The sequence below is a fragment of the Trachurus trachurus genome, assembly GCF_905171665.1.
Source record: "Trachurus trachurus genome assembly, chromosome: 24".
Lineage (NCBI taxonomy): Eukaryota > Metazoa > Chordata > Actinopteri > Carangiformes > Carangidae > Trachurus > Trachurus trachurus.
Genome location: NC_139910.1, coordinates 8,219,636 through 8,233,562, shown reverse-complemented (window position 1 = coordinate 8,233,562; position 13,927 = coordinate 8,219,636). Strand labels below are relative to the sequence as shown.

Below are 13,927 nucleotides of genomic sequence, written 5' to 3'. Positions count from 1 at the left end.
AAAGCTTCTCTGTGTTTATATTGAACAAGCAATGTTATAGATTGTTCTGTAGGTTTTTGGTCTGGAGATACAATTAGTACAGCAAATAATACAGTGATATTAAGTTGTAACTGTATTTTTAAAGTCTATCCAGACTTTACTTCCATTATAAAGAGTGAATATTTTGCTAAATGTAAACTAGAGAGTGAATAGCACAAATCACACATTATGTGTCAATGTTGAATAATTAATATTGAGAATTAATATTGTCCCTTGGTATTGCCTTATATTTAATGACGTAATAAGATTAAATATGCCTTCATTTACTGTTTATTAATTGAATGGCTTCAAACTTATTTCTAAGTCAAGTGAAAACTGTGAAACAAATGAGAGGACAGAGACACCACCACCACCGGTCAGGTTAATCCCCAAACATGGGCCGCAGTCGCAGTCACGCCGTCTGGCTCCGTCTCCATCATGGCGGCCCCCGTCCAGACACCAGTTTCACCGAACACAACGGGGGAATCCTGCAACTGCGTTTGCGCATGCGCACTGGCAGGAGCTTAGGTGCGCGAGCACAGTCTCGCGGCAACAACTCGCTGAGGCAGGCAACAGTCGAGGCGATAGCAACGGAAAGCAGCTCATCACCGTAGACAACGTTACGGGACGGCTGAGAGAGAGAGCCACTCCGGTGAGTAGAAACAACTCAACTTAACTTAAAAGCAGCTTGTTTATGTTTTAAATAAGGTTTTAACCGGTTGGTTTGATTTTTGGTGTTATATAAAAGTAGTTATTCCATCCTCCGTAGTTTCAGTGTGTGTGTATTACCGAACAGGCCTCCAGAGGGGGGTAACGTTAGCCTGAAAAAAGTCTCATTTTCACCCACACACTTATTTCTGATTTTCACTTCGCCACAGCCGCTCTGTGTTACATTAAACTAACAGTTTACACCTCGATATTCAGCATTTGACTAATCAAAACACTAGCCCAGCTCGGTAGCGGGTGTCGGTGGTTAAGTTAGCTGGGAGCTAACAGGGTTACGGTGGAGTCACACGGCGGCGGCGGCGGCGGCAGCAGCGGAGTCTGTCGCACCGTTAAACGGCCGTAACAACGTCAACTGTCACAACAGACCGACCGGGGGAGACCTCACTGAAGTTAGTTTAGTTTAGTTAGTTTTAGTGAGTTTATTTCGGTCCTGTAGAATCAAGTACACACATCCATAACAACATTATATAGGCTACACATGTGATTTAAACACAAGTTAACAACCGATAGCCTAATAATTCATTTCTTTTTTCCCCTTAAAGTATAAATCCAGAACAAAACAAAACAGTCACACACACAGGAGAGGTTTCACAACCACCAGACTTTATCACAGTGTCACATTATATATCAGCTGACCCTGGTAGTTTATTACAGTAATATAAGATCTGACCCACCGCAGGTAGGCCTAAATATTACACCTCCTGACCACTTATTCCTATTGTAAACAGTTTTTTCTTGTCTGTATACAGCATCTATTGCACGTCTGAGTGAGGGATCTCTCCTCTGTTGCTCACCCTGATGTTTCTCCATGTTTTTTCCCCCCTATTAAAGTGTTCTTCTAAGTTTTTCCTCAGTCGATGTGAGGGTCTGAGGGGTGAGGATGTTTAATGAGGCTATGTGAAGCTGTAAAATGATAAATTACACAACAGTGTATGGTATTTTTTAGCTCAGATAGGTAAATGATTAATCCTAAAAGTCAGCTACTGATTCATTTTTTTAGACAAGAAATTGTGAAATTATGTTACTAAATCTCTATAAGTATGTGATATTTGTACATTTTCATCGATAATATGTAAAAATTGAAAGAAGATAACACCGCATCAGTATCTGCAAATGACCATGGCACCATAGTTATAAAATAGGATGAAAAACAGAGAGAATACTCATTGAAAAGTACTTTTAACTTGTAAATATGTGTCGATTTGCAGCTTTCTCTTGTCTTGAATTTACAGTAAACTGTCTTATTTTAAAGTGTAAGCTGTGGCAGACAAGCAACAAACTACGACAACTGTCAAAAGCTCTAAAAACGAAGTCCACCTAAGATATAAAAGAAGCTTCAAGTTTGCAAAAGTTGAAAATAAAGTAAAACTATAAATGAATTTACATGCATTGTGTGATAATGTGTGCAATTGTATGGATCCCTTAAGACCAGAGCATCGGCGCTGACAGTTTAAAAGCCTGATTTTACAACTAAACCCTGTGATATTCGCAGCTCTGACAAGAAACATGAATTTAAAGCAGGAAAGAGAAATCCCTTTTGGTCGTGTCATTTTATCACCAGAGCTCTGTACAGTAATAAAAGAGATAATGAATGGGTGAGACACTAAAACAACCGGTGTGATGTGTTGCAGATCTCCCGGGAATGTTCTGGAAATAGGAATAAAAATAGAGTCTGTCAGCTGGTAAAGTCCAGGTTTTCAGTTACAGTCTTACATTCACATCTAATCATGCATCTTATAATAAACTCTGATGCTGTCATGAGGGTCTGCAGATGTAGTCAATACATCACAACTAAGTAAGAGTCCACTGTTGTCTGTTTTGCATGAATCAGAGCCAAGCAGGTGTTTGGTCTCAAAATAATTTCCCACATAGACATGTCTTCTGAATATTAATCATATTAATAATAGGAAATCTTCTGTTATCAGCACATTTTTGGCATTTTTGCATTTAAATTAGGTCGTAAAAAGTGTTGTCTTGTGATTTGCTGTCAATCACTTACCGGTAGGCCTAATCATTTTAATGGCAGTTGCTAAGTTTTTTCTGATAAATATAGATTAAAAAAGTAACTTAATAGGCAGTAAATGTCCTCAAAATTAGGTCTAACTAAGAATCATTTCCAACATAGACTATTCTTCTGAACATTAATAATGTTAAAAATAGGAAATCTTCTTGAATCTGCATATTTTGGGGGCATTTTTGCATTAAAATGATCTTTAAAAGTATGGTCTAATGTTGTTCTGTCAATCAACTAATCATTTAACTGGCAGTTGCTAAACTTTCTGATTAATATAGATTTACAGGTCGTGGTGACCAGAGAGATGTTTGCAGCCAACCAGTAAATCAACAATCTCCTTTTTCCATTTACAGACAAATATTTGTCAGAACAGATGTAATGTTGATATTTAATGGACTCATTGGACACTGTGTTAGCACATGGAAGTACTGGCATTACTGTAACTGGCTGATTCACCTGTGACAACCAAATTGCAAATTGCTGAGCTCAGATAGTTACATGATGAATCAAAAAAAGTCAGCAACTGATTAATTATTTAAGCATTTTCAAGCCAAACAATCGCTGTTTATCAATATAGTGTCAGAATTTGCAAAGAATTATGCAATTATGTTACTAAATCTCTCTTAGTATGTAATAATTGTAGATTGTTAGCAATGATATAGGGTATATCCCATTTTTTCCCCCATTTACAATCACAAATTTGTCGGAACAGATTGAAAGTGATATTTAATTGACTAAATCGGACGCTGTGTGTTAGCGCACGCGGAAAGAACTGGCATAACTGGCTGATTTAACCTGATAACCAAATTAGCAGCAGCGTTATTTGCCTGTGGGACAGTGGAGCCTGTGTGAAGCTCTGCAGCCAGGAAGTGATTGTTCAGCAGAACATCCTGGACGGACGGTGTTTACTCTGGAGGCCGTGGGCTCACACAGGAAATGCCCTGATATTGTTGGAGTTTTTCCTTGTGATGATGATTAATCGCTGATGTGTTGTTGGTGTTAGTTGGTTTTTATGTCTTGTTGCTCTGACGGCGTCTCGGTGCGGCGGTCGGAGCAGCCTGCGTGAACTATGATGGGTCACACAGCGTGTTGGACCTGGGCTAAAAGGATTAACTCAGACACAGATTAGTGGCCTAGTGAGTGAATCGGTAACTGGTCGCTCGTTGTATCTCATATTGTAGCTCCGTGAAGTAAGATACTAGTCTGACTGGTTATTAGATGCAAACATATACTGATATATTTCTGTTGGGAAATTGGATTTACACCTTGTTAGCAGGACTGATATTTGACATGTTGTCTTTTCTGTCTCCAGGTCTTTCTATAAGGTGGACCAGAACAACCGGATTCAAACAGTTCACACCGAACACACACCCAGCGCAGGTGAGTGTGTCTGTGCGTGTGTTATTATTACTTTCTTTGCTCAATAATGCAGTAAGTTAGGTAAATCTTATACATTATTCATATGGGACAGGAGGATATGTTGTTCAATGCCACTATGAGTCATGTAGTATAAACCAACCTGTCTCTAAGTCACTGTGAGTAAGAACATTGATTTTATCATTCAGATGATGCATAACTCTTTAATTATGTTTATAGATTATTCCCATCGTTTATTTTCTAAGAAGCTTTTATCAATTAATTGCCACTTTAAAGACTCAGAAGATCAGACAGTAAAGAAGAGAATAGAATAGAAAACTGATTACAGGGCTCCAGACTAATGTTTTTTATGTGCAACAAAAAAAAATTAGGGGCATAAATTGACTTGCAAATAGGCAAATATTCACATTTCCTTTTCATTCATGATCCTCACACACATTGGCCTCCCACCTGTACCATACGAGATTTATGAGTCACCCCTTTCACGTTTCACAAGTGTTCAAAAGAAAAAAAGGTACATTTACTGGTTGCACATGTGCAAGTAGATGAAAAATGTACTTGGACTGTCTCAAATTTTAGGGGCAGTGTGGAGCCCTGGATTACATAACAAATGTGAAAGAATAACTCTGTTATGGACCGTTTACTGCGTAGTGGCATTGAATTAATCAGAGATAAACCATGTATCAGCACAAAGCTTAAAAGTTGTAAGTAAAAACCTGTGTGTGTGTGTGTGTGTGTCGGTGTGTGTTGGTGTGTTTTTGTGAAGCAGGAGGATGGCGGTGAATGTCTACTCCACCTCTATGACCATAGAGAACCTGAGTCGTCATGACATGTTGGCGTGGGTCAACGACTCTCTACATTTCACCTACACAAAGATTGAGCAGCTCGGTTCAGGTCTAACACTTTTTTTTAATTAAATGTCGAGCTGGTCATTAAAAACAAACGTACAATTGAACCTCTAAAAGTAAAAAACAAAAAATATATATGTGTGACTTTTATTTTTGAACAGGTGCTGCGTACTGCCAGTTCATGGACATGCTGTTTCCAGGCTGCATACTGTTGAAGAAAGTTAAATTCAACGCTAAACTGGAACATGAATACATCCACAACTTCAAGGTCTTACAGGCCGGCTTCAAGAGAATGAATGTGGACAAGGTGAGCACGCGCACGCACACACACACACACACACACACACACACACACACACACACACACACACACACACACACACACACACACACACACACCTACACTTCCTCTCTCTCTAACCGTGCATTTCCTCCTCAGATCATCCCGGTGGAGCGGCTGGTGAAGGGGAAGTTCCAGGACAACTTCGAGTTCCTCCAGTGGTTTAAGAAGTTTTTCGACGCCAACTATGACGGGAAGGAATACGACCCGCTGCTGTCGCGGCAGGGCCAGGAGGGGACGCCGCCGCCGTCCAACCCGGGTAAGTCAGACATACAGTACGTAGTAGGGTCGACCATGTGGCTGAGGCGCAGTCAGCTGAATGTGGACTCAAAGGCTTCATGTCATTGCTCTCACCTCTTCATGCAACCACATCCATCCCCACCTCTAACCCAGGTGAGCCCATTCATCACAAACCTAAAAGACCCCCTCGCTCAGGTAACACCCCCTCCATCCAGCATGTGTGCGTGTGTGTGTGTGCCCATCTTTTCAGTGTTTCACTCTGGCGTTTATTTTGTGGGCTTTGATTGCATCTCTGTAGTTGTGCGCACCTACACAGTATGTGTTACATTAAGTTAGATGGTGTTTGAAAGGTCTGGGTATGGCCACTGATTTACTGAATCAGTTTGATTCCGATTCACAAGGTCCTGATTGGATTCGATATTGATTCATTCAGAGATATTTCAGTTTTATTACTAATTTTGCTCAGTTATGAAAGAGATTTTCACAGAACTAAGAAAGATGTAACTCTCTAACCTGGTGAATTATCAAAAATATCAATGTTTATGTAAAGAACTGGCCCGAAAGCAGTTACATTAATGTACATTTATTTAACATGACCCACTACAGAACTCTTCAGTACAGTTGTGGGTGATTATCGCGATCACACAGATCTAACAGAGGAAACAGGAAATTCCATACATTACAAGATTGATCTAAGGATTTTATGAATCGATATCAGATCTTTTAAATCAAATTTTAAAAGAAAATCGATTTTTTAAACCCAGCCCTCGTGTTTGTACAGTATCACAAGAAGTCCTCTGCTTATTCTGCCTGAAACAGATCAGTGCTGTGAGTTTTTATTGACTTGATTCAGCCAAACAGCATCTGGAGCTGCTGCAGCAAACAAGGACAAAAACCATATTGATTTACACAACATACAGTGTCCCATCGTCAGGATTTTAGTTTCAAACTGAGGTGCAAAAATCTCAAACTGTATACTACACAAATTATGATCTAATGATATATAGTAAATGGGCTCAAATCTTCCATAACAATGGTATTCTTCTGTACGGGAACTCGGGAAGACTGATTTTATTTGACAATCTGTTGTAAAACATGATACATCTCTGCACCATAGTTAAAACAAATGGTCGGGATAACACAATAAAGCCATGAGGCTTATCTCCATTGTGGTCCCTAAATAAATACATGGCAATTAATTACAAGACAATTAAAAATCACGGTAAAGACTTCCTAAAAAGATGAATTTGTGTGTGTGCACGTGTGTGTGTTTGTTTGGATACTTCTATCTTGATGAGATAGAAGTCTTTTTTTTAATTTTTAGGCTTAATGTTGAGACATTTTGTCCAGTCTTGTCAGTCAAGGTTAAGAATAGATGATTAGTTATTGTTTGTCTTCATTAGTCATGCAGTTGCTGTAACAGTGCTATGAGAGTCTACACTCACAACAGCGCTGCACAAACACACACGAGTCACAAAGATGGATGTGAGGCATAAACACGTGTTGTGTGTAGAGAAAAACCCTCTGAGGACAAATGTTGCTAAGTAAATGTGTGTGTGTGTGTGTGTGTGTGTGTGTGTGTGTGTGTGTGTGTGTGTGTGTGTGTGTGTGTGTGTGTGTGTGTGTGTGTGTGTGTGTGTGTGTGTGTGTGTGTGTGTGTGTGTGTGTGTGTGTGTGTGTGTGTGTGTGTGTATTTCTGTCTCCAGCCCCCATGAGAACGTCTCCCACGGCCCCCAAGAACGTCCCCACCCCACAGAGGCAGATCAACGTCGCAGCCGCCCGCAGGAACGTCCCCGTCGCCCGTAACGGAGGAGACGCTGAGCTCGTAGAGCTCAACCAGCAGGTACAGTAGACACTGCTGCTCTCTCACACACACACACACACACACACACACACACACACACACACACCGAGGCTGTTTGGGTGTTTCTCTGATCTGCTCCGTGATGCTACAGCAGTTTGACAGTGGGAGGTTGTTTTTCTTGGCAAAAGCTGCGTCATCTTGAGAATATCGAACGGGCCCAGGCAGAAAGAAAACTGCTTCGTCATGATAAATAGTCACTGCAAGGTCAGTGTGACCGCTCTCTGCCATGATGGACTGACTCACTAAACCCTCGCAGTGGTGGAGTGTAAAGGCAGTTCATCAGGCAGACATTAAAAAGCTTAATGACAAATAGGAAAATCTGAATCTGTCTTTTCTATGTTTTAATTTTTCTTCCTGTTTGTTGTTGTGATTATTACTGATAACTGTTCCTACCGTCTTGTCCCCCTCTGCTGTTTCACATGTGTGTTGTTTTGTCTCTTGTCTGTCTCTCCACTCAGCTGCTGGACCTGAAGTTGACTGTGGACGGACTGGAGAAGGAGAGAGACTTTTACTTTGCGAAGCTGAGAGACATCGAGCTCATCTGCCAGGAGAATGAAAACGAGAACCCGGTCCTCGGCAAAATCATAGACATACTGTACGCCACAGAGGTAAACACACTCAGATTACACACAGATCACACGTACATAGACACGCCTGGGTCAGATGTGTGTATCAGTGTGTGTGTACATACAGTTTATAGCCCAGTTGTTGCTTATATTATAATATTTCTCCTCCTAAATTAATGAGTTATTTAGACCAGTGGTCCCCAACCCCCGTACCGGTCCGTGGATCATTTGGTACCGGGCCGCAGAAAGAGGTTGAAAAATATATAAAATCGTTTGTTTCGTCTATTTCACACTTCCCGGTCGTTTTATTTTGAAATTTTTGCCACTTCCGCTTGTGCATCTTCCCAGCGCTGCGCAATTGACAGGCAGGTCCACAAACGTAAAAGAGTGAAAAACACACGTCGCCGGACCGGGAAAAACTCAATAGTGAGACGACAGAAGACCCGACGCCTGCCAACAAGAAGAAAGCTGTTCTAAAAGAAAAACCACGTGTCCTGTTTAAATTGCGGGTTTTTTGCAACAGGTGATTCACAAGCTCCACAGTGTGTAATACAAGTGCGGGACCGGCTCTCTGCCGCTTCATCACTTCACAGAAAACTTACCCTGCGTTCTGGATTTAAGCAGAATATCCTGAGATCGCCACAAAAGCACTGAAAACCTGCTTTCCATTACAAACATATTATGTTTGTGAAACGGAGTTTTCTGCACCGCCAGCAGCAAAACGAGATGACAGAGTAGACTGGACCCGAGATGACAGACATTATTATTGTGATCCTATATTATGGTGAGTTGTAACAAAGAACGTAAACGTAACGGAAAACTATGTGACCGTCTACAGTCCTGTTTATACAGTACATGTAATGTAAACAGGAGAACGTATGCTACACACCCCCCCTCCCCCGGTCCGCGGTAAAATTTTCCACCGGTGATAAAAAGGTAGGGGACCGCTGATTTAGACTGTTACTGTTGCAACAACACAACACTGTGCTCATAAACAATATGTTCACATGCACACAAGAAAACCAGGAGATCCAGGCGCAGATAAGAGCTCACTGTCCCTCTCTATAAAGCTTGAATGTTCCTGAGTTTTGCATGTAGTCAAATGAAACGTGCAGCAATGAAAACTCATATTCAGTAACACCTGAGGGCCTGAGACTACAGAGGGAGGTGTTGTCCAGCAAATACAGTTGTTATCCCCAGTGTCAGCAGGGTTTCCGCGGGTCATTAAAAAGCATTAAAAGTCATTAAATACATTTGCTAAAATTAAAGTCTTAAATGGCATTAAATTTGATTCTCAAAGGCATCAAAAAATTGGACCAGGGTTGGTGAATTTGATCAGCCCACAAGCCGCTGTGGCTGGTGATTGAGAAAGGCAGGCAAGCTATTTTATTTTTGACCAAATATTCTTGTTGTTGACTTATGAGTAGTGGAATAGATATTGTACTGTGGAGCTACTGTGGTATTATCATACAGTGAGATTTTGATATCGTTACATCCCTATAAAGCACAAAGAGCAGAAAAATAGGGGGATTATACAGTTAATCTACGGTAAAATCAAACGTGGGTGAAGAAATAAGAGAACTTTCTAAATTAATATTTTTCGGTGGTGGTAGGCTGATCGGGGATCGGCCAGAAAATTGCAATTAGTGCACCCCTATTGGTGTGATAAACATGCAGAACCAAGTAATTGGGTGTGTCTATGTGTATTTAGGTAAGTGTATGTACGCACACGTATAGTATTTGCAGTCATGGGCATTAAAAATGTTTGAAATGGCATTAAAAAGCATGACATTAGATTTGCTGGTACCTGCAGAAACCCTGGTCAGATAAAAACAAGTTTGTTTCTGTCGTGAACAGCTTCATATTTCATGCTTCAAAAGAACGTGTAAAGCTGTTGTACCGCTGCCATAAGCCGTTTCCAATTTGCAGAGTCTCTCTGAGTCTCTTTCCAAAATAACTCCCACTCCCACTTGGGATGATCCTGCTGCTCGGACTGAGGCGCAGAACAATATTTGTTACAGGGATGAGTCGTCACCAGCACTGACGGATTAAATTATCTTTAAAATGTTTCTCTTTCTGTTGTATCCCGCGAGCTGCTCATCCAAAACCGAGTGGTTGTCAAGAGACAAATCAGAGATTCCCCCACTGTATCATCTATTTATTATATATATATGTATACAGTATATTTGTATGCATGCTGTGTGTATCTAAAAATCTTGTCTGATTCTCAACAATTTTTCTCGTCAGCCTCAACACAGCAGCACACAGCATCTGACTGAGATACAAAGCGGCCAGGTAGACTGAGCTTGAGCTGCTGCTTATCAGTCCCAGACACTGCAGAGTGATGTCATGATGTAGCAAGAGGGGAGACAAAACCAAGGACAGAATAGAGTTGCTGCTGCACTAGTTGCTGCTGTTAATTAATCTCTTTCATACAAACAGCGACGAGCGGCCGCGCTGACTGAGGTTGTTGTTGTTCTTTTTTCTTTTCTTTTCCAGGACGGATTTGCGCCACCGGAGGACGAGGAGATCGAAGAGGGAGCACAGGGAGACCCGGACGAGTTCTGAACTCCTCCTCTTCTTCCTTCCATCACCTTCCATCTTTTTCGTTCTCCTCCCACCTCCCACCCTATCCTTCTCATCTACCCTCCTCCTTTCTCCCCTTTTGCTTTACTTTTTACAGTCTCCCTTTTTACTCCTCCCAACCTTGCCTGGCTGTTCATATCCATGACAATGTCAACGCTGCACAGTCCAGCTTCCCTAAACTTCCCAGACTCGTTAACTAGCAAAGGACACTTAACCCAGCCATGTCTGGACTAAGACGCAGCAGCCTGGCTCGGCTAACTCAACCGACTCTAACCTGTTACCAGAGGGGACAGCTGCACTTCAGGCCTGTCTTCGTCCGTCAGAGGTTTTAAGGTTAATAGCAGCGGCGGCGAGATTACAGGGATCGAGCGCTGTGACGGCCTGGAGCCAACAGCGCTATCAATCTGTCGGTGTGAAGAGGCAGGTCACTTTCTGTCACCCATGCACTACGACTGGTGACCACACATTGGCGCACACACACACACACGCACGCACATGCACACACATGCATCAGGGTTCTCTGTAGAGTTTATATATGAAAACCACACAATGTGACCAGATATGAATATTTTGGATATATAGAAACGTTAAGTAGCGTTGATGACGCCTCGGGAGGAGAGAGAGGCCTGCACATGCATGCTGTATCATATATTATATGTGATATATGCATACGATGACACATGTGAACGTACATTTAGCCGGCAGACATATCACAGACTTTGAACTGCTCACATGTACATGCGCTACAAAAAAAGAAAAAGAAAAAGAAAAGAGTATATATATCATTCCTGAGGAAAAAAAAGAAAAAGGAAATCCCAGAATATGTTTTTTTTCACCAAGTCGTTGGGTTTGCTCATGAAACTGTTCTGACTGACAGCTTGTTTATGAGATAGCATGATTTATTTATGTTTTTATTTATTTATCTTTTTTTAATCTGCTCTATACAGTTTCTGAAGAAAAAAATTATATATATATATGTGGTTTTGGATTTGGGGAAATTGAAGGTCTTGCACTAAAAAATGTAGCGAAACAAACTGACTGAAATGATCCAAAATGCCAACACGCAGTGAAGATACAGAGAGATGCAATTTTATATTTTGTAGATGAATTTAAAGAGGGTTGTTTTTTTAGTTTTTTTTTTAATTTGCATGGAATTCCTCAAAGGCCGAGTCAGACGCGTTGATGTAAAAGCTATTTATCAGACAAATGTCAGGCTTTGAATTCTATGAACGAACAAATGTTTAAGAAAAAAAAAAGGGTTAGACTACAGACAGACACTACTAAATACTAATGTTTGACCGTGTTAATGGAGTTAAACATTTTAGCTGCTATTAGTACTCTTCTGTTGCCGTATTTAATTGCGTTTTTGTTGCAGCGGTTTTTAAAACAGCACAGTGGCTGCCAGGGAGCTTTAGGTGTGGTTTATTATTGAGACTGACAGCCAGGCTGAGTGTGATTGACATTAGATGGACCACCAGTCACCAGAGAGAACGCAACAACATTGAACCCCTCTCTCACCGTTTGTTACCATGGCAGCCATGTGATTAACTTGCATCATTTTGGATTTACTGCTGGAATGAAATAAAGTTCTGAGGTTCAAGAAAAGTAGCTAAGCCTCTTGTTGTGTGTTATGTCTGACGTGTTGCTGCTGCGTTATTCCCTCAGTAGGCTCTGGAAAGCTCTTCATAACACACATTGCACCCAACACTACATCAAGAGTCACTATTTATTTTTATCTGTTAGTTGCACACTTAAAGGGATAGTTCAACATTTAGGCAAATTGGTCCATTGCCATAATCCCTATAGTTTTAGGAGGTTACCTTTGGCTTTAATTGTCGGTGCAAGCTATTTTTAGAACGGCGGAGCAGGGCCGTGAGCTGCTCAGAGCTACGCTACGGAGGATAATGGGATGTCTTGGTTTCCCTCATCATCAAACTCATCAAATACACAATCCAACAACTCCAAAACGCTCTGGTGGACAAGTTGTGACCTGCACATTCACCACGCTATGAGATAATAACAGAACGTTACCAGACAGAGTTGTTTTAGAGGGAAATGCAGAGACTGCTTGCCGAAAAACTGCTCCCGATGGGAACACGCATCAGCGGTTTTGCATGAATTTACCTCGAAAACAACTCTGTCTCATGACGTTCTGTTATTATCTCATAGCGTGGTGAATGTCCAGGTCACAACTTGTCCACAAGAGTGTTTTGGAGTTGTTGGATTGTGTATTTAATGAGTTTGATGAGGGAGACCAAAAAAGAAAAACATGAGCCTCCGTAGCGTAGCTCTGAGCAGCTCGCGGCTCTGCTCCGCCGTTCTAAAAATAGCTTGCACCGACAAATAAAGGTAACGAACCTACTCCTAAAACTATAGGGATTGTGGCAATGGGCCAATTTGCCAAAATGTTGACCTATCCCTTTAAGTTTTTGTTGCTGGACCATATTGATATTGATATTTGGCACTATTTTTTTTAGAATTGTGTTTTTTTGGTTGGGCATATTCTTTCCCTTTTCTCTTTTATCATATGGTGCTGCAACTGGAAACAATATTTCCCAAGGGATCAATAAAGTTTTTATCCATCTATCCCTACACACACACACACACACGCTAAACGGTGTAACCACGTGGATAACAACTCCTGCTGTCATCATTAGTGTTTGTCAAAACTGTTTTCCCAAGTACAAAAGCCAAAAAGAGTGATGTGCATTGTTAAAGAAACAAAGGCACAGTTGATTTGCAGCAGATTAGCATATTGACTCAGTGGGGCGCCTCTGTCGCTGTGGTCAGTGGTTCATCCTCCACTCGGTGAATGGAAGTGGTCTTGAGAGAGATCCAGGTCATTTCTGCCAAACACTAAGTGACTCATTTAAGCAACATTAAGTGGCTCTTCACAGAGACACACACTGCAGCCAACACTCACCTTCTGTTCGGAGAAAACGGCCAGAAAGAAAAACTGCAGCAGGTCCAGGGTGTAAATTGGGAACTGGCCTTTCTCAGAGATAGAGCCAGAGAGTCCAAAACAGACTCAGAGTCCCTGTAGAAATTATAGATAGACAATAGACAATACAGAATAACATTTCAGCATATTTCTCCTAACATTACTATTCAAAATGATTATTATTTCATCTTAGATTGAATCAGTTTGTATGTTTTTCTGTATTGACAAAACATACACATACATACAGTTGGTTTCTGATTGTATTATAGATGTTTTTTTTTAGTTTTTTTTTATAACTGATTAATCAGCTTATTTTAAATAGTTTTAATAGTATTATAGTATTATTTACTATAATAAAAGATCAGCTACTTTATGAGCACCAATACCAAACGTTTCCTGGTTTCACT

The 13,927-nt window shown here is 40.9% G+C and overlaps 1 protein-coding gene across 5 annotated transcripts; it reads left to right on the top strand.

The window, feature by feature from the left end:
• Window positions 1-563: 563 nt before the first annotated feature.
• LOC311007207 (microtubule-associated protein RP/EB family member 3-like) lies at window positions 564-11,355 on the top strand. 5 transcript variants are annotated; one of them, XM_084000311.1, is made up of 10 exons: window positions 564-670; window positions 4,071-4,138; window positions 4,905-5,029; window positions 5,145-5,290; window positions 5,423-5,582; window positions 5,717-5,758; window positions 7,270-7,406; window positions 7,886-8,035; window positions 10,241-10,288; window positions 10,493-11,355. In XM_084000311.1, the coding sequence occupies exons 3-10, from the start codon at window positions 4,909-4,911 to the stop codon at window positions 10,559-10,561; spliced, it is 873 nt and encodes a 290-aa protein (XP_083856437.1). In that variant the 5' UTR covers window positions 564-670; window positions 4,071-4,138; window positions 4,905-4,908; the 3' UTR covers window positions 10,562-11,355. The 5 variants fall into 5 exon arrangements, with proteins under 5 accessions (XP_083856437.1, XP_083856436.1, XP_083856438.1 ...); XM_084000310.1 differs by having other exon boundaries at window positions 4,902-5,029; XM_084000312.1 differs by lacking the exon at window positions 5,717-5,758 and having other exon boundaries at window positions 4,902-5,029.
• The last annotated feature ends 2,572 nt before the right edge of the window (window positions 11,356-13,927 follow it).